The sequence below is a fragment of the Oryza glaberrima genome, chromosome 10, assembly GCF_000147395.1.
Source record: "Oryza glaberrima chromosome 10, OglaRS2, whole genome shotgun sequence".
Lineage (NCBI taxonomy): Eukaryota > Viridiplantae > Streptophyta > Magnoliopsida > Poales > Poaceae > Oryza > Oryza glaberrima.
In genome coordinates this window covers 18,460,711-18,482,216 of record NC_068335.1, presented here as the reverse complement: position 1 = coordinate 18,482,216, position 21,506 = coordinate 18,460,711, and the positions used below count along the sequence as shown (strand labels likewise).

The 21,506-nt window shown below is 42.2% G+C and overlaps 2 protein-coding genes across 3 annotated transcripts; both read right to left on the bottom strand.

Moving 5' to 3' along the window:
• Positions 1-1,893: 1,893 nt before the first annotated feature.
• On the bottom strand, positions 1,894-4,775 carry LOC127786139 (COBRA-like protein 4). 2 transcript variants are annotated; one of them, XM_052313467.1, is made up of 6 exons: positions 4,627-4,775; positions 4,355-4,434; positions 3,337-3,799; positions 2,755-2,914; positions 2,377-2,651; positions 1,894-2,190 (listed from the first exon to the last, which is right to left on the bottom strand). In XM_052313467.1, exons 1-6 carry the CDS (start codon positions 4,700-4,702, stop codon positions 1,967-1,969), a joined length of 1,278 nt encoding a protein of 425 aa, XP_052169427.1. In that variant the 5' UTR covers positions 4,703-4,775; the 3' UTR covers positions 1,894-1,966. The 2 variants fall into 2 exon arrangements, with proteins under 2 accessions (XP_052169427.1, XP_052169428.1); XM_052313468.1 differs by having other exon boundaries at positions 2,057-2,190; positions 2,325-2,651.
• Positions 4,776-5,929: 1,154 nt separating this feature from the next.
• On the bottom strand, positions 5,930-10,264 carry LOC127752615 (probable receptor-like protein kinase At2g42960). Its single transcript, XM_052278024.1, has 8 exons — positions 10,142-10,264; positions 9,030-9,714; positions 8,833-8,937; positions 7,543-7,665; positions 7,256-7,426; positions 6,953-7,082; positions 6,491-6,700; positions 5,930-6,401 (listed from the first exon to the last, which is right to left on the bottom strand). The coding sequence occupies exons 2-8, from the start codon at positions 9,695-9,697 to the stop codon at positions 6,279-6,281; spliced, it is 1,530 nt and encodes a 509-aa protein (XP_052133984.1). The 5' UTR covers positions 9,698-9,714; positions 10,142-10,264; the 3' UTR covers positions 5,930-6,278.
• Between the last annotated feature and the right edge of the window lie 11,242 nt (positions 10,265-21,506).

Below are 21,506 nucleotides of genomic sequence, written 5' to 3'. Positions count from 1 at the left end.
CTCGAGGTGATCCGATGGTCATAAATCTGAAAGTTTTGGACGCAAAAAAGACTTGTGGAAATTTTCTAGCAAATCCCTTTTTTGTTTTTTCTTTTAACTTTTTACCTTGGGAATTATTTTTTAGAAAAAAACAGCGCTACACATTCACCTATGCAAATGCACATAGACATATCCTATCCCAATAAACTCTCGTGAGATTGGGCCGGCATATGTTAGGATTGTCAGAATCATTATAAATGACTCGTTGTCAATGAGTATGCCGTCTATCATTGAATCAATGATTAGTTATAGATGTGAGCATTGAGCCAAGTCTAAAACTTGAACGGTAGCAGTAACTTTTTTAATATAAATACTAATGAAAAGGAATCCTTTATTAGTTTCGTTGTGTGCTCAACGATGGAAGTGCTGACCTTCGAAGCAAGAAAATGTTTAGCCTTCTGCTTCGTTTAATTATCATGTACTTCCTCTGTACTCCTCTGTACTCGTAAAGGAGATTGTTTAAACCTTAATAATATAAATCATAAATAATTCTTATGTTGTTGAGTTTGAAAATATAAAAATTATATGAAATATATTTGTTTTGAAAATTAATTTTCATAAAAGTATACACATATCACTTTTCAATAAATATTTTTATAGAAATAAGAAATCAAAGTTGTGTTTTGGAAATTGTGTCACTGTCCAAAACGACTTCCTTTATACTTCTTTTATAAGTACGGAGGGAGTACAATGCAGTACTGACCACTGAATGCTACAGCGTCATATTTAAAGATAAGAGAAGCTAACGGAGTATTATATGAAAAAGTCTTAGTGTACTTATATACTCTCTCCGTTTTACAATGTAAGTCGTTCTACCATTTCTCACATTCATATTGATGTTAATGAATATAGATAATATCTATCTAGATTCATTAACATCAATATGAATGTGGGAAATGCTAGACGACTTACATTGTGAAACGGATGAAGTAGTATAAATTGTCCCAAATAAAAACCAAAGAAGGTTCATGTGTTAGCTGCCAAATCTTCAGTCACATGCTTCAATGCCAAATTTTCGCCGTGCAGGACAGGCCTGACCAAGCAGATATTTTTTTTTTTTTTTGGAGACCGACGACCAAGCATATTGATTTTTTTTTCTTTTCAGAAATCATTGTTTGATCTGATACATTTGGAAGGTGGTGAGGTTGCTGAATACTGAGCTTCAAGCTGGGGCTTGCTTCGAGCTGCAACTGACCAACAAAACCAACAGTTAAAGGCGAACCATAAGTCCATGACCTACATTATTTTTTTGCGGGTTTTTTATTTTGTGTGTATTTATTTCAAGCCACTGTATGTTTTTCATCTTATGGGTATTATGGATGGTAGTACATTTTGTCCTCTGAAAAACTGATCCCTGAATGCTTAGAGTTCAGAGTAGCAGCATCAGTCCCACTCCCATGAAGCTTGGTTCAGACTTCAAAGCAAAAACATTTGTTCTTGCATGAATTTGCAAAATCAATTTGCTAAACTGTACTTTCCGCTGTACTCCTTCGGGGTTTCTTTTTATGTCCTTCGCTTTATTCAAAAAAACTTCAAGCATGGAAAAATATGAATCATGTTGTTTGTTTAAAATTAGAGACGAATGTCTTCAAAATCAACGGCGGTAAACATTAAAAAAACAGAGGGATTAGTTAGGTTGTTTCTCTAATTTTCGAGTTACATATTCTGTCGGTCTTACACTGTCGTTTCCTTTTTTTTTTTGGCTCCTGCCACGAATCTGCTATGGATTTGATATCTTTGACACCATCGAAGTTAACATAGGCAGAATTTTATCTACAAGCAAAACAACAGACCTCTGACAATCTTAATACTAGTTGGAGATTCAATTTAATTATAGTTACTTCTAATCTTCAATAGACAAGACAACACACTTTATTCATAACCCCATAAATATAGTAATGCGATACAATCATCTTGACGATCGCCTCTAAGCCGTAATACTAACTGGATATGCATCCGGAGGCGGCATCACACAGTTATCACCGTTGAAGTACACACGGACTGGGAAGGCCCTTCCCTTGTTATTGTTAGTAGTGGAAGAAGCCCTGAAATCCTTTCTCACAATCAGTTCTCCTTGCACATTTCCAAGCGGACCAGCTTGCATGAGCAAATCATAGTAGGGCTTTACTCCCCATAGCATCGTAGTATCATCTAAAATACAAGGAGAAAACAAAAACTTCGTGAGCAAAAGATAGAGAGATGGTATATACACCTTCTGTCCTTAAAAAAAATAAATTTTGGCTACGGATTAGACATAGGTCAGAAGTATATATACACACACATACACATGCATTTTATTTTTTTTTATCAAAAAAGGATGGTTCCAGATTGACTTACTTATTTTGCCGACTTGGATTGACTTGTAATTGAAGCCAGATATCTGGGTGATATCGAGGATGGGATGATACTGAACAACCAGGTTCCATTCGGTGAAATTCATGCGGTAGTTCAAGTTAGTGACAGTGATTTTCACTCTGTAGTGTTCCTTGTCTTTGAGCATCAAGTGCCAGTTAATTTTCACTGGGCACATGTGTGAAGTGCACTGGAGAAGAGGCTGCCAGGTCCATCTGCCAGGGCCGTGAATGATGGATTGCAAATCAGGTGCATTCTTCCTGTCAAATGCAAAGGAAATTGTTACAATTTTTTGGTGAAAACAAGAAGCTAGGATCCCAGTGGAAATTGTAGTTAAGATCAGTGACAGTTATATTAACTCACTTTACACATTTTCCTGTAGTAGATTTTTCATTTCGGCAGCCACAAGAGCATGTTGGGCAGTCAACAGTTTTGTCATTGTCGAACGACGAGAGAGAAACACAGCAGGATGGAACCTTTTGTGCAAGAAATTGGGAGTATGTGCAGATCACATTCCATGTCACTGTGAATAGAGATTTCCTTTTTGTTAAGAAGTATTACTAGTAGTACTGAATATAGGAATTTTTTCTACTATAGAACTCAAAACAAACAACAAGTCCTATATGTAATCATGGGGATGTCTGTCTGAATTTGACATGTATTAGTTGCTAGATAACAAAATTGATTAAAAAAAAGATGACAACATTTGTTAAGTAGGCTCAGCCTTGTAAAGCCTAGCATGCTGTAACTTGTTTTCAACTAATATCAGATCAACCAGTCTTAGGTGACCAACTCCTGTCCCTTCCTCACTAAACCTATGCCTAATCCAACTTAGCATTAAGAAATCACAACTGAGTCTATGTTCCTAATGCATTTCCACATGACATACAAGCACTTGGGCATCAAGCAGCAATTCAGAAAAAGAACAACAGATGGACTACTTACTCAGAGCTTGAGTCGCCCTCCTCCCATCCGGACTTAAAAACCTACTAGGCTTCACAATCATAGCACGGCTACAGGTATACCCCGGACCAGGCGCCATAAGACTGAAGTTCTTCGGCACCCTAACAGTCTCATTGCTGTTCCCAGAATGGCCTACAATGATCTGAAACGACGCGGCAGAATTTGCCGGGTCCTGGCTGAATGCGCTCAGTGATCCAGCCTTGCAGCAGTTGGCGATCTGCAGGTCGATTGGGGCGCCCGGGAGGAGGTCGACGACGGTGGGATGCTTCTTGCAGCTGTGGGGGACATTGCTGCCCTCCTTGGACATAGAGCAGTCGCCCTGCTCGATGGCCTGCGCGCCGTACATGGACCAGATCACCTCCTTCTGCTGCCATGTCCACCCCAGCTGCCACCCCGGTGGCTGGATGTGCCGAAATTGCTGGTAGTTGGACAGTGTGACAACGGCCTGATGAACAGGGGACGTTTCAGAGAACAGATCTTTGATACAGTTACAAGAGGGAAACCCGATTCGATATAGATTTTGCTCGTTGTTATTGTTGTTGTTGTTTGCGACATACTCCCTCCGTTTTTCAGGTTATAAGATTTTATAGCATTGCCCAATTCATATAGATATTAATGAATCTATATATGAATGTGGATAATGCTAAAAAATCTTATAATATGAAACGGATGAAGTATACATGAAGAGATGTGGCTATGCTGTTTAACTTCAAGTCTATAAGTTCATACTTCCTCCGTTCAGTAATCATTAGACGCTTTGAATAAGATCTAGTGTAGTCAAACTTTTGAAACCCCAGCCTTCAATATAACTTATAAAATATACTACTTAATAGTATCAAAACATAAAACCATGTGTAGCTTTCCTAATCTCTAGAACTTAATAGATTTTAAAACATCAAATATATTTTTTTATTAGAGGTAGTAGAACAAGATAGTGTAAATGTACAGGTTGAGACGAAAATAAAGGTAGAGATGTTGGTGTACTGCCACCGCTACTTACAGCATAGCCATCAGGAGTCCATTGCATCACATCCCATTTTATCGTGATGTTGCCGTTTGGATCCAGGGAATCATAAGCATCTGCAAGAGCAACAAGCAAAAGTGATACACATAAAAAGAAAAATCCAAAACAAGAAAACAAAATGGCTTAGGCATTGGTTAGTGTCACGACAGTGTATCCATGTGTGAGTGATCTTTTTGTCAGCTGCGGCTCATTTCCAAAAAAAAAAAAAAGAAAGAAAAAAAGAAGAAGAAGAAGATGGGCGTGCTTACATGTGGTGGCCGGAGAGGAGAAGAGCAGCGCCGCCGCGAGCAGCACGGCGCAGCAGCCACCAACACCAATCGCCATCTATAATATATGGCTATATCCTTCGCCGCTACGAACTCTAACTCCGGCGAGCGATGACTCGGTGTGTGGGGGGTGTGAGGCGACGATGTATTATATATAGCCGCGGCCACCGACGGATCTCGGCCGGTCGCGTGCGTTGACGCACGCACGCGCGCGGGTCGTCGTCGCCGCCGCCGTCATGGGCGCGCCGCTTGCCAGCTTGTTCCTTCCTGCGCATCTTCGCGTCACGCGGCGCGCACGTTGCCTCGATCGCCACCGCCGAATCGGATTAAACAAATGGCTACTATTTAATTTAGACGCCGGCCACCGGAAAGGCTACTTGACTACTGACTGGGAGTGAGGTAGCGGTTGTTTAGGCTGTGTCTAGTTACACGCCAAAATTAGAAGTTTGACTAAAATTAGAAGTTTGAAGAATAAAGTTGGAAGTTTGTGTGTGTAGAAAAGTTTTGATATGATGAAAAAGTTAAAAGTTTAAAGAAAAAATTGGGAATTAAACTCGGCCTTAATCCGAGAAATCGCACGTGACGCCGTCCCGGGGGGCGGGAGGGTCGTCTTCAATGGCGGAGCCAGCGATTCCGCTGAGCCCGGGGCGGTGATAGCTGGGAGCTGTCTCCACCACTGGTTGTCTTTGTCAGCCAATGTGCGACTAGGGTTCACAATCTCGATACCGGATCAAAAATCCACTCACGAGCGACATCATCGGATTTCGCTGAATCCGTTGACAAACCTAAAAGAAAGACGAAATCTAAATAGATTTTTGTCAAAAAAAAATTAAAATTCAGTTTAAAATTTTCTGAACCTGACAAAAAGCCGATTGGTTTGTGTTTTTAACTCAATCCAATAATGTTTGGTTCTATTGGAATTGTGAACCCTCCGACCACTGCTAGTTGAAGTAGCGGACCACCGGCCCAACCGAAATGAGTCGCACGTAAGTCGCAATCCCGCTCCGGCCCAACTACAACGGGCCGAACAATCCCGATATATATGGGCCGTACGCCCGTTGCTACACAGTTTCGGCCCAAGAGCAAGAATGGACCACACAGCGTGAGGTCGCTGCCGCATGTCAGCACAACTAAACAGAAGCTGATGCCTGCAGTCATGGTACATAATGCTCGATCTCATCCAGTAAATTCGACATACACAACGAGCATCTATTTGTCCAAGTGCAGCTGAACGCGTCAGTTATGTACAGTACATGATAGATCTCAGCAAGAAGAAAGCAAGTCGTAGTAGCAGTAGTAAATAATATTGATAGGTTTCATGTTGGTGATTCTAGAAAAGAGAGCGGTTCGTACTGGTAATCCAAGAGCCTCCTAAACAAAAAACCAGAAGAATGAAAAAATGGAACAGACAACGATCTGTACAAGCTGCTTGACTAACAAACAGAATACTGAATGGGAATTACAGGTCTCCGGGTATCCATCATCAGACATTGTGCTCTCTCCAGTCTCTACCGCCATGCAGACCTACAATACAAAATGCAATGCCCTCCGGAAATACCCCTTTCTCTCTGCCAACCACCATGTTACTGCATAGAGTTTTGAAGCCATTGTTCTTGACTATGATCACCGTCTTCTTAGGGTTGAAACCTTGCTGATGGCCCTGAGTCCCTTCTATCGCCACTTATCTCGAACTCGCTTGAGCTTGTCTTGGACTCGGTATCTGCATTGGCAGTGTGGCCCCTCCGGCTCCTCCGGTCCTTCAGTAGGATTACAGCAAAAGCTTCAGATTTATTGCAATGATATAATATGATGAATGTTATTGCAGGAAAGGAGAAAGCGTTACCACCTCACGGGATGGGACATCTTCTGCCTCGAGCATCCGAACAACATGACCCATAGTAGGTCTTTTCTCAGAGTCTGGGTCGACGCACCTCAGTGCCACCAGAAGAGCACGCTTAAGAGCCCGAATGGTCGGTTTGACCTCCATGTCAGGGTCAACTACCTCTTCAGCTCTTCTTGTGCCAACCATCATTTTGAGCCACTCCACTAGATGCACCTGCAAGGCATCCACATTACAGTGTTGTTATATATGACAAGGTATACAGCTAGTCAGCTCCTGAAAAATAAAACAATAGACTGTAAAAGTGAGACAAGGGTAACTAGACAGTAGACAACTGCCAGACAGCCATACACCTGAAGCAAATTCGTCTCTCCTAGTATAGACGTTATTTTGCCGTAAAATAATTTCCAATAGTACGGACTTTTGTAACATACATAATACGCATGAGATTGTAGGATATATGCTCACCTCATTAGCAGGCCGGCCATAATCAACTGGATCTCTACCAGTCACTGCTTCCAGTAATAGCACACCAAAACTGTAGACATCACTCTTCTCGTTTAACAGACCTGTGTTGGCATACTCAGGGGCCACATACCTGAAATGAATCAATGATAGCAATGAGAAAGCTACCTGTTATAATATACGAAGGACAAAGTTCGCAGCATGTAAAATTTTATACTGTATGAATAAGCGAAGTACTGCACATTCCAACAGTGAAAGCTAAGCATAGGAAAGATTAATACTAACTCCAAAAAAATATCAACATACCCAAAAGTTCCCATAACTCGAGTTGTGATATGGCTCTTCCCTGCACCCAGCATCTTAGCCAAGCCAAAATCAGAAAGTTTGCCATTGAATTCTTCATCGATTAGTATGTTGCTTGATTTGATATCCCGGTGTACAACTTTTGGCTCTATTGCTTCATGTAAATAAGCAAGCCTGTATACCAATTCAGTTATGGAAAATGGGTTATGCAACTAAACATATACATATAAAAGAGCTAAAGTGAAGAACAATTCTTTTCTTTTTGACGGGGACGATGGTTTGTTTCTTACGCTTTAGCAATTCCAAGAACAACTTTCATTCGGGCTTCCCAGGTAAGAACACCATGTTGGCGCATGGCACCATGAAGCCACTGTTCTAAGTTCCCGTTATTCACATATTCGTATACAAGCATCCTGGAATATAACAAGTCAGATGATAGGATGGAAGTTTAATAGACTACAAAAACATAGTATGATGTACACAAAGAAAGATTTGGACACCACTAACCACTAAAAATATTAAACAACAGTAATGAGTTTGGATGGCCAAAGCATAAGGAGACACCATTAACATAAAGTACTTGTGGAAACAGAACTCCTTAGATACACTCAAATCAATGGTTATGTAGTGAAATAAAAAGCTTAAATCAATGACCATGACTCGAATACACTCAAACCTATTGTGTGCTCAGAAGTGCAAAATATATTGCTGTAGATATCATTTGATGGATGTTTTGTTCAATTGAAAACCACAAATTATTACAAGATGTAGCAACATTGTTCATTTCTGTAGTCATGATGAAAACAAGGGAGAAACATAATCATATTTTCAACACCCTATTGCAGATTATTTTGGCTGAGTGTGGATTTTGAATTACGTGAAGCAGACACCATTATATTCATAGGACCTATTTGTTGGTAACTAGATTATCCGAAAACACCTGACACTCAACATCTTAGTATATTTCTTAAGCATCTCGATGGTCACTTAAGCAGCACTGGCCAAACCATATAAATATCTATATTATTAACTTGTTTCTAGAGCAGTATCCAAAATGGCGGAAAACTGGAAAATACATAGGTGAATAGACTTCTGATTTTCTTTGGAGAATACAGTAGCTTGGACATATCATGAATACAAATTTAGAATTGAACATGCATGAGAAGAAACGTGAAAAACAAGAACAGGCATTCACAAAGTAATGAACTATGGAAGTACATTTCAGTAAGACCTTGTTATAGCCAACTAACAAACCAATAAGCAGTTGTGCGCTTCTAGTGAATCCTAGCTTTCGGAGCTATGGCCACATTTTCATGGTAAAAGAATGGTGGTCCAAAGAAGGTTTCTGTGGACTGAGCATAATCTGTCACTGGGCATGCTGAATCCCACCATCAGATTTGGAAGGGAAAAAATCGATAGCATAAGGAGTGCAGTCAGGAATAACCTATCCCTTGAGATAATCTGGTGAGTAGGTGGACATAGACCAAGAGCAATCCTACATCCCTATGCAAGTAAATAATGTGCCAGTAGAAACAAAAGCTAGCCATCCATCAGCAAAGGTGATTGATAAATAGCTTTACCTGTGGATTCCCTCAACACAATATCCTAGAAGGCGGACAAGATTCTTATGCCTGACGTGGCCAATAGCCTCAACTTCAACCCTGAACTCCTTTTCTGCCTGGCCCCTGCAGCACCATATCAAAAGAAAATTAATATGATGGCATCAGAAGGAGTCACAAGTTCTGTAAAACGCAGAATAGATTTCAGGATCTCTTACATATTATTAAGAAGCTTCTTTATTGCGACGTCAGTTCCATTTATGAGTCGACCACGGTAAACTACCCCATATCCACCCTCTCCAATGACATTCTCCTTGGAAAACCGATTTGTTGCATGCTCCAAATCTCTCAGAGTAAACCAATGACCCCAGCCCAGATGAGAGAATTCTGGGAGACCAACCAGAGGGGATGCTGAGACAGTTGCATATTGAGAAAAGTGCCTCCTAGCATTGCCCGAGCTGCCTTCATCACCAGAATACGAGCTACCAGCCCTATCACATTGGTACACCGAGCTGCATTGGCTCAAATTATCGGCATCACTCGATTTACTCCTAACCAAGTGTGCCAGCATTTTCCCTGAATCTTTCTCGTAATGTTTCTCCTGCACCGATATCGCGCGGCTTTCTTGCACACGGAAGTTTTCGACAACAGCATGCTCACGAACTTCATCTACTGCAATCTCCTTGGAAACATCCGGGATTTGAGATACTGGAATCTTATCAAAGGACTTCTTCGGCTTCCTTCGGTATATGGACCAGAGGCACATGAAACCTAGTATAAAGAAGATCACCACCCAAATACTGATTCCAATCACAATCCATAGCCTCAAACCGAAAGGCCGCGTCCTGGATGATAGCTCTGCACGCAGGGTTTCACCTGTCGACATCTTCACTTCTCAACAACCTATATATAAGCCAGCATCAGTGATACAATGTCAGCTTAGCATTCAATCCACGAGATGTCATATTGCTGGACCTAATTAGCCGAATTATTTCAGCTCAGCAATTTGCTGTATATGGGTGGCATAAATTCAATGCAGCACAAAAGATTTAGCGCAGCCACCAAACAGGAACAAGCAAGCAAATATACCAACAAGCGCCGGTCACTTGGAAGCTCGGCGACGGATCGCGAGCCTAAGGCTGCCAGAACCCCAAATGCCCATATGAGGCGATGTTTCGCTTACCCAAATTCGATGGAAACGGGTTAACCCAACAGGCAGGAGCAAGCAGCGAGTACAGGGAAGCCAGCCAGCAAGCGGGCGCCTCACAGGCCTCGTTTCGGCGAGGGGATACTAATCAAATGGAGAGAGTTGCGGCGAGACGAAGCATACCGGCGTACGGATCTGGACGCGTAGCGCCTGCCAGCGAACGAGCCGGTGGTGGTGGCGGCGCCCGTCCCTACCCCGCGCGCCGCCGCCGCCACACTCCCCCTCCCCCGTACGCTTCCCCCCGCGCCCGCGCCACCGGCGCACGAGCGCGAGCCGCGCCGCGCCGCACCCCCCACCTCACCGGCAGCCGCGCTCCAACACGAGCCCCCACGTCCCCCGGCACACGACCTCCCCGCAATGCCAGCGGAAGCAGAAGCAGCAGCAGGCGGAGGTGGCCGCGGGGAGCGCGAGCAACTCCACCTCCCCACACACACAGCAAGCAGGCCCGGCGGGCGTCGGGCCGCGGCTCCGGCGGCGGTGGCAGCGATGGGACTCCGGCGAGCGGGCGGCGGCGGTGGATCGGGTGGGATTTGGGGGAAGAATCTTGCGGGAGAAGGGGGAGAGAGAGAGAGAGAGAGAGCGCGCGGTGGCCGGTGAGAGTGGAAGTGGAGAGAGTAGGGAGGGTGTCGTGTCCTGGACTGGATTGTCTATAATCTAGTACTCCAGCAAATTAGCATTTTATTATTACTGCATTTTTTTCTAGAGTTACATAGCCAACATTACCAATATTTTTCATCCTTAAAACACATCAATTTTTTTCAACTGTACACCCTCCATAAAAAAACCAATATTATATTAGGATGTGACACGCACCAGTACAAGGTTTTCTTTTTTTTTTTTTGACGAAGGGTGTACATAGCTTTAGATTTACTCATACTTCTTTCGTCCAAAAAAAACCAATCTAAATACGGAGGTGACACTTCAGTATAACGAATCTAGACATATAGTATCATATCCGTGTCTAGGTTGGTTTTTTTTACGGAGGGAGTATGCAAGTTCACTGCTTTCCTCTTGTGCCATCGGCCTATCAGTACTATTTTCTTTTTGTCGCAATTAGTCTTTGTATTACGAGTTGTTTTCATAGTACTCTTTTCGTTTAAAAGATGAGGCTCTAATTATGAACTTTTATATCTATATTTATAAACAAAAGTTAGATTTTTATAGATAGGGGTTTTAAGTTTGTATTTTGGTCAGCTACGGAGGCGATCGACCCCACATAGTCCATCCATAAACAAACATGTCATTAACAAAATCATGTAGTTCTATCAATATTTATATCATATAAGAGCAAGTTGAATAGTATAGTCCACTACTAGCTCTAATTTATCTATAGCCGATCTAATAGCCAATTCATACAATAGTTGCTTACTATACTATTAACATATGGTCCCACCTATCATACACACATTGCGTCTTGGAGTCCGTGCTGCAGCTGGCTATAAATCTGTAGCCCGCTCCTCTTCTCTCTTATCTTTTATCCTATTAAAATATATTTATAGCTGGTTAATAGCGGGCTATTATACATGCTCTAAGTATCCGAAATGATGGAGTTAACAAGTTAAACTTGTCAGCCACGTAGCTCGTGAGGTTAGTCAAACGGCCGGGCTAATCACATCATGGGCTTCATGATCTTTGTTCGTAGATACTCCCTCGGTTAAAAAAGGCAATCATTAAATTTTCGTGCCAATATTTGACTATCCGTCTTATATGAAAATTTTTTATAATTAGTATTTTTATTGTTGTTAGATGATAAAACATGATTAATACTTTATGTGTGACTTGTCTTTTTAAATTTTTTTATAATTTTTTTAAATAAGATGGACGGTTGGACGGAGGGAGTAGTACCCAAAATGATTTATACTAATACGTAGTGCAACACCGCACAGCTCACACGGTCACCTTTCCAACCCAAAGCCACGAACAAAGGGCGCTCGGGCCCACATGGCATGCACACTACGCAATCCCCCCGTGTTGGGGAGTAGCTCCGGTTCACAGTCAAACGGACACAAGGTCCAAATCTAGGCTCGCTGGACTCGCGGTCGCAGTAATTTACACCTTTACCCCCACTGAGATGTGGGCTCGGAGGAGGGGCGAAATGATGGGAATGCCCCCCTCCCCTCCCCCGGGGACACAACGGCTAGCTCCCGTCCAGGGCTGAGGCTGACATGCGTCAGGCCCCCTGTCACTGTCGGGCTGTGGGCCCGGCCCGGCCCATCACTGTACGACCACGCAGATCGCTTGATTCGCCGCTAATTGGTTTGTCTCAAAGCTACTCCTCTAATGTGATTAGGCGCTTGATTTTTGCTAAGAGAAAAAGTTTAATAGTATAGCCTACTACTAACTCTAAATCATCTATAGCCAATATAATAGTCAATTTATACAATAGTTGCTTACTATACTACTAATATCTGGTCCCACCTATCATACACACGTTGTGTCTTGGAGTCCGTGTTGTAGCTAGCTACAGATCTATAGCCCGCTGCTCTTCTCTATCAATGTTTATCTCATTATAATATGTTTATAGCTGGCTAATATCCTACTATTGTACCTGCTCTATGAGCAAGTTTAATACTATAGCACACTACTAGTTCCAAATCATCTGTAGCCAATGTATACAATAGTTGCTTACTATACTACTCTATTATTATCTGGTCCCACCTATCATACACACGTTGCGTCTTGAAGTCCATGCTACAGCTGGCTATAGATCTGTAGCCCATTGCTCTTTTCTCTCTTCTTTTATAGCTGGCTTATATCCTGCTATTGTATCTGCTCTAACTGTTGTCTTATTAAAGGCTAACTAGGACGTGATTAGATGTTACTTCAGTAATCACGCTTAATTAATTAACCTGCGCGTAGTGTTTATGTAGGAGTGGTATCAAGAGCTAGTGATAAACAGGTTGGCTGTGATGTTGGTAGCGGTGTTCGCTTGGATTGTCCGTGATGGATGGATGCAGGTCATTTTCGTCAGCTGGCGAGATGATGATGATTATGATGGTTGATGGACGAGGTTGATGTGCGCATGCATGCATTGATGCATATACGCCTTTCCTTTCCAATTCTTGTGAGGGCCAAGAAACAAAAATGGAGTAGGTAGAAGCATGATCAAGAAAAAGAGCATGTTAGGTACAGCTTCAACTCATCAATTTAACTTCAGGAGTTGGATTTAGAGTGGAGTTATGGAGCTGTCTAAATCCAGCTCCACAACTCTAGTTTATTTTGTGAGAGAGTTCTACTCAATTACGCTCCTAGTTTTGGTGGACCTGAAACTGTTTGGCTGAGCTTCAGCTCCAGAAAGGGTGGAGCTAGAGCTGTGCCAAACAGGCCCCAAGAATAGCTTCGCTCTACTGCTGATAAACCGTGAGAAAATGAATGAAACAACTTAAAAAAACAATTTTTAGTGACAAAAGAAACTAATGCTGGGAAAATGAAGTATGGTAAACAAGCCTTAAAAATTAACTCTAAGGCTAAGTTTAAAATTCGCATTTGGGTTGCGGATGATAAGCCGAAAAACAAACTCTACTGTTGCTATTGTTATTCATTTCCATTTTGATTTTCTAGCTGAGGCTCAGTTTGAAACGAATTACTGCGTGATTGTTTTTACGGATTGTATATTTAATTATAGAGATAAATTAAATATTTTGATAAATAAACTTAACAGATACTCGGATAGGTATTAACTAAAACGAGTGGCTAATAGAGGAAAGTTTTTTTTTCTAAAAAAGTGTGTTTTTCGAAACGTCGAATAAATAGTCCGTTTCGTCAAATGTGGTAAATCATCCGACACCGACAGAACTGGTTCAAGTGGATTAGTAGTAATTTTTATTGACTTATTTCTCTCTCTCTCTCTCTCTCTCTCTCTCTCTAAGAAAACGTTGTTCTAGAATAATGAGATTAGCTAGAGGTCCCAGGATTGCTTTCCAACTGGTAATCTAATGAGAGAGAGAATAAAGTTTTGCTTCACCCTTTTTTCCATGGTACACAAACCTGTCATGTTTAGTGGCTTTAGGGGAGACTTGAGGGCCCCCTAATTAATTAACCACTTGTTTGTTTACTTACGTGTTAACGTGTCTGCTGTCCCCTGGGCTTTTCTTCGCCGTCTTGATTGACTTCGACCTCCTGCTAGTAATTCCAATTATTTTTAAGTCTAGATTTTGTGTTTTTCATGTCTCTTTCTCATACTTGTTTTAGGTAGTACTTCCTCCATTCCAAAATATAAATAATTTTAGATTCAATTTTTACATCACAAATATAAACATTTCTGCATATAATTTCTATCACTTCGATGATTCCAGAGCCACTCAGAGCAAGTTTAATATTATAGCCAACTATTGGCTCCAAATCATGTATAGGCTGCGTTCGGATGAGGGGGTTCCCAACCCCTCTCCCTCATATTCCGCGCGCACGCTTTTGAAACTACTAAACGGTGAGTTTTTGCAAAAAGTTTATATACAAAAGTTGTTTAAAAAAATCATATTGATTTATTTTTGAAAAAAATAGCTAATACTTAATTAATCACGCCCTAATGGACCGCTCCGTTTTCTGTGCTTGGGAGATGGTTCCCAACACCCACCTCCGAACACACCCATAGTCAATTTAATAGCCAATTCATACAATAGATACATATAAACATATACTACATAATTAATGTTTGGTCTCACATGTCATACACATATGTATCTTGGAGCTCGCGCTGCAGCTGTTTACAAATCTATAGCCCGCTACTCTTATTTTTCCTCTTTTATCTACTTAAAATATATTTATAGCTGGCTTATAGTCTGCTATTATACCTGCTCTCAGATGCGTCGGAAGAGAGTTTAAGCAGTTTAAAATTCGAAAATTAACACCTAAAGTGACTTAAAATAAATACCTAATATTATTAATTTATTGAACAATCTAGAATTTTTGTTTTCCAAACAACCTAGAATTTTAGAAAAGGAGGCAATAAAATGTTACTACCGTACTAGCACAATCTATCATGCATGTGTCTGTCTGTTTGTCTGTCTCTCTCTCTGAGAGAGAGGAGTTGAGTTGATCTCCATGGATGGCTTGCCGACACATCACAGATGGATGAACAAAAATCAGATCCTGTAGCTTTTGGACCTTTTGTCAGTGTCATCACCTTGTAGTGGAAGGAAAGTGAAAGACAAAGGTGACGCCGAATGATTTTGGGACAACTTAATTGGAGAAACACCTTGGGGCATGTTTAGTTAAAAAATCTTTTCTCAAAACATCGCATCGAATCTTTGAACATATATATGAAGCATTAAATATAGATAAAAAGAAAAAACTAATTGCACAGTTTGCATGTAAATCACGAGACGAATCTTTTAAGTCTAATTAGGCCATGATTAGCCATAAGTGCTACAATAACCCACATATGCTAATGACGGATTAATTAGGCTTAAAAGATTCGTCTCGCGGTTTCCAGGCGAGTTAATCCGAGATGAAAAAACAGGCCCCAAATGGCACAACCACACAAGGAACAGGGAATAGAGTAGGTATAAACAGTCTTCGCGGAAACGTATTGTAATCGTATCTATGCTACGCTTTTGTGATAGTGGACTTTTGGATATATGTTTTTCCAATATATGTTTAACCATCTATCTTATTTAAAATTTCATATAGACATAAGAAAATAAAATATAAAAAATATCCTTAGAGTATTTTAAATTATAAGCCAAAGTCATAACAAAATAAAAATTATTCATATATTTTTAAATAAATAAATGGATAAATATATGTTCAAACGTCAACAGCGTTATCTATTCAAGACTTTACCAAACCTAATTTCAGATGAGAAACATGTAAAAAAGAACTGAACAAAACCCAAAAAAGTTGAATCGAATAAAATCCAAATGAACTTTAGTATACCTATCTCAATATTGGTATATGCCCAAACTCAAAAGGAGAGAACCAAAACTAAAACTTTTAATGCCGAACGTGAGCCCAATGGAAAAAAAAGTGATAGTAACAGCAAAATCTCACTTAACAATATCGTTGATCAGCACTATATATTTTTAAATATTACTTAAAAATCTTTATATTTACATATTGAAAAAAATGAAAAACAGAATATGTTTCTTTTTTATTTCTAATTTACAGCAGCTGCATTCAGTCATGTCCTACCCTCCTTGAAGAGAGAAAAATGAATTTAACGGAAAGAAGCTCGAAAAAGAAAGAAAACAGGGGCCACCACACCAGTAATAATCCCTATAATCCCGTCTTCTCCCAACAGAAAGAACCTCGAAAAAAAAAAATTCTCCCACCGCAAATTTCTCCGTGCGAGAAACCCTGAGCCGCAACCAACCAACAAACTCGCATCCTCTCCGTGTAAAAAAAAAAAAGAAGTAAAGTGCATGGGCGGTCCTTAAACTTGTAGCAGTGTGTCATCTAGATCCTTAAACTCTCAAAATACATATCCAAATCCTAGAACTTGTCATAGTGTGTCATTTAGGTCCCAAATCGCCACAACCCCTTCAGGATGCTCGTGGCGTTGATGTGGCATGTCACAGGGACATGATGTGGCATAATTTTGACTGACAAATGGGACCCATTTAAAAAATTTCTTTTTTCTTTTTTTTTCTCTTGTATTTTCCTTTCTTTTCCTTTCTCTGTGACCCGAGCAAAAGATGGAAAAAAAGAAGAATGAGAAGAAAACGGAAAAGAAAAAGAAAAGAAGAAAAAAAAGATGTGTCACATCCATGTGGCAAGTCACATTAGCGCCACGTAGGATCCAAGAGGGGATGCGTCGGTTTGGGATCTAGATGATACACTTTGACAAATTCTAGGACCTGGATATGCATTTTGAGAGTTTAGGAACCTAGATAACAGACCGCTACAAGTTTAAGGACTGCCCGTGCATTTTACTCAAAAGAAAATCTCGCATCCTCTCCACAAGCGCAACAGCTGAGCGAGAGAAAGAGCTGGGGTGCGACCCCGCGAGTGGATAAGGTCCCGCATCCTTATTCACTCGTCCCCCTCCTCTCACTCGTCCCTCTCTCTCTCACTCGGTCCCTCCCTCTAACCTCTCGTCCCCCGCCCTCGCCCCCGCCCCTCTCGTCTCTCCCTTGCCGGTAGCAGAGGAGGCGGCGGCGATGGCGTCAGTGGCTCCCACCGACCGGATCCGGCGGCGGTGGTGGCATCAGCGGCTCCCGCTAGCAAATCCGGTGGAGGCGGCGACACCGGTGTTTCCGGCAGGCGGATCCGGCGGAGGCTTTTCCAGCGGACGGATCCGGCGATTCTCTACCCTCCTCCTCCTCACCCTCCGTGCCCAAGCTTCTCCCGCGATGGCGGCGGCGGCATCGGCGCTCCCTCGGGCAGATCCGGCGGAGGTGGCGGCGGCGGCATTTCCGGTGGGCGGATTTAGCGGTCCTCTACCCTCCTCTCCCTCTGTCTGAAGCTTCTCCCTTGGATCCGGTGGCGGCGGCGACGTCAGTGGCACCCGTGGGCGGATCCGACCGAGAGGATCTGCCCGCTGCCACACCGCTGTCCCCTCGGCTGGATCCGCCGGTGTTGTTGATTGTGTATGTTGTTTGTATTGTTTTTCTTATGTGATAATGATGTCGTTGTTGTGATTGATTTTGGGGTTTTTATGCGATGATGATGTTGCTCCTGCTCGCCCCTCCATCTCCTATAATCATCTCTTGATATTTTGGATGATTTTGTGATGATTCTGATTGGATTGAGATTGAGATTTTGTTTTTGGGTCGGATTATGATGATGTGGGATTTGGAGAGGAGGTGCGCGTGATGTTACAGATGGACGAAAAATCGGTGTGACGAAAGGAAATATACGAATCTTTTAATTAGTTAAGATATTGCATAGTGCCCGTGCGTTGCAACGGGAAAAACTTCCGTTTCATAGTGTGACACCTCGAGAACCTCAAATCAGTAAAAATCAAGTCTAATTTGATATATTACCAAATCGGTAGAACTGAGTCTAATTTGATGAATTAGCATAGGATTTAGGCTTTAGTCTTAGATTTACATTGCAATGCGGTGGTTTGGCAACAACGGTGGCACCCGATCTAGCTGCATGGGAATTTTTGGATATATTTGTGTGTATATGCTTAGTTTTCCCTATCTTTGATTCTATTTGCGTGTATGCTTCAGTTTTCCCTGTCTCCGATTCTCAGGATGGAAAGGAACGACTGGGATTTTTTTTTGGGGAAAAGTCCATTTTACACCCTTGAACTCTTATGCTTGTCTAAAATACACCCTCAAACTACAAAACCGGGTATAATACACCCTTGAACTGTTAATACCGGACACTTAACCCCCGGGCTGTTTTTACCGTGGTTTTTGCCACGTCGGACGCCACGTCAGCCCTCACCACGTCAGCACACAAGGTAATATGGGCCAAGCCCATACTCTGTTCGTTCTTCTCTCCCTCCCCTGTTCGTTCTTCTCTTCCTCACGACCGCTGGCAGCGGCGGCGACGACGGCTGCGGCGGCGGCGCGGAGCTACTGCAAGGGCGGAGCTGCGGCGGTGGCTCCCTGTTCCGCACGTGGCTTGTTGGAGTGTATAAAGTGAATTGCCCGCCTTTCTCTATCAGCTTAGGCTTTTAGGTGCAACTGGCTGGTGCATGCAACTTAATATGGTATCAGAGCCAGAGGTCTCGAGTTCGAATCCTAGCTGGCGCGCAATTAAATAAAATAATTGCAGTCCACTCCAATATTCCACGCTTGAGACTTGAGGGGGTCTCGCGTGAGGGGGGGAGGGGTGTTGGAGTGTATAAAGTGAATTGCCCGCCTTTCCCTATCAGCTTAGGCTTTTAGGTGCAACTGGCTGGTGCATGCAACTTAATATGGCTGCCACCAGCTCGCGACCGGCTGCGGCGTTGAGTCTCCTCCGCGTGAGGGGCTAGTGCGGCTCCCTCCTCCACCCACGCCGCCTCCGCTTCTCTGTTGCGCCAGTAGCAGCCGCAAAGCCCGAGGCCGTCAGTAAGCCTCCAGGCCCCGCTCCTCCTTCCCCTCGCGTGCATGGTGCTGAACCGCTGATATGTGCGATGATATTTGCTGGGACGACCGGGGAGGCAGCTGCGGCGCCGGTGGAAGAGCTCGTGAAATCTCTGCAGGGGGTGGAGTTGTTCGATCTGAGAGGAAAGGCGGTGCCCGTTGTTGATCTATGGAAGGACAGGAATTTTTTATCGTGCTTTGGAAGAATGATTGTGTTTGAGACGATTGATGATGGTTGTTTGCATGTGTGTGCTGTGCCGTAAGAGGGCCGATCTTCTTGCGGCTAAGCAGGATAGTTTAGTGGCCGATTCCTCTGTGCAAATTTCGAGGAACAAAGGAAATACATCAAATGCTCAAAGTGATGCATTCTTTTCAACTCTCTTTTTTTTCAATCTACCAGGTTCCATTTACAAAAACATAAAATGTTTTCATTTTCAACCTTCGCAGCACCGCTGCCCTCAAAGCAGCTCCGCGCCGCCGCCGCCAGCGGTAGTGAGAAAGAGAAGAACGAACAGAGTATGGGATTGGCCCATATTACCTTGTGTGCTGACGTGGCGAGGGCTGACGTGGCAAAAACCACGGTATAAACAGCCCCGGAGGGGGGAGGGGGGTTAAGTGTCCGGTATTGATAGCTCAAGGGTGTATTATACCCAGTTTTGTAGTTCGGGGGTGTATTTTAGACAAGCATAAGAGTTCGAGGGTGTAAAATGGATTTTTCCCTCTTATTTTTGAGGGGGAGGGGGGACGGACGAAAAATTAGCGTATGGACAAGGTGACGATCGGAAAGATACGAATCTTTTAGTTAGTTATTAAGATTAGTTAAGGTTAAGACTAGAAAAAAAAAATCATGCGTTGCAACAGGTGAAGACAATTTAAAAGAATTGGACAAAATTGAAGGATTAGCAATGCATATACGTGTATATATAGGCAATATAGCTATTGCTTATCACAGTCTGCTGTAACCTGGATTTTTCACATTTTGGTCCTTTTAAAAAACTTATTTCGCAAATAGACCCCTGAAAAAACTTATGCCAGAAATGGTCCTTTTTTGTGACGCCAGAGTGGCTGGCGCCGCCGTCCTCCTGCCGACGTGGTGGGGCGATGCTGAGGTGGCAGGGGAAGCGCGCCAGAGTGGCTAGGGGTGAAAATAGAGCGGATTCGAACGGATAGTGGTCATATCATATCCTAAACCATATTTTTAAGCGGATTCGGAGTGGGTGCGGATAGTGTACGGATACAGATGTCGGAAATGGTGCGGAGTCGGTGCGGAATCGGTTTAGAAACGGATTAAATTTATCAGATGTTACGTGTGTATGCAATCAATACAACATCGAGTTAACAATGCAAGTAAAAATAATACAATGTCAATAAACGACCCATTGTAATAATTATGTGCTTAAGTGCTAAACAACATAAATACATGATGTCCATTTTATAAAAATACAGCTACGCAAGTGTGACATGAAATGGTGAAAACCACATAGTAAGAAATCTAGGGTAATTGATGAATTAGGTCATTGGATGGACCAACTTATGTTATATACAATGGATAGAGTGGTTACATGTATTCATAATTTCGGATTATCCGGTAAAGGGCCTATCGGATAATCCGACAAAAATGTCGGATAATCCGTCAGATTTTGGAGATACCATATCCTCATCCGCATCCATATCCGCCGGATTTCTAAAAACCCATACCATATCCTTATTTCAGATGGATTCGGAGCAGATTGGATCGGATATTATCCGATCGTTTTCACCCCCAAGAGTGGCTGGCGCCCCTCCCCGAATTTTTTTATTTTTTTTATTTTTTTGATATTTTTTTCACGCTTAGGAACACACAAAAACCAACCATAGAAAAAATGAACTCAAATGGACGAAATATGTGACCTGTAGAATTTTTCCTCTCCTATCTTCTCTAGTGCAGAGGAGAGGATGTGCAACTTTTTTATTTTTATTTTATTTTTTTTCATACTTGGGAACACACATGAACGAACCATAAAAAAAATAAACTCAAACGGACGAAATATGTGGCATGTAGAATTTTTCAAGGCTATCATTTCATGTAGTTATATTTTGAATTAGATTAAGTAATTTCACCTAGTGGTAGAGTGCATTATGTTTAACATGCTGATCAAAGGGTTTTACTGAAGAAGTTATGGTCTAATTTTGGTGAAGGTGCAGAGTAGGTAAGTGGTATGCTATATTTTCAGACTTCTAGCTAAGTGGTATATTCCGTTCGAGTTTATTTTTTTTTTTGTAGTTGGTTGTATCGTGATTCTAAGTATGAAAAAACATCCAAAAAAATAAAACAAAAATAAAAAGGTTGCAACTCTATATAGAGAAACTAGAATAGAGGCGGGGGGGCGGCGCCAGAGAGGTTGGCGCCGTCCCGTTGGACCACGGCGCCAGCCACTCTGACGCCCCAAAAAGGACCATTTCTGGGATAAGTTTTTTCAGGGGTCTATTTGCGAAATAAATTTTTCAAAATGACCAAAATATAAAAATCCAGCTGCTGTAACTACCGA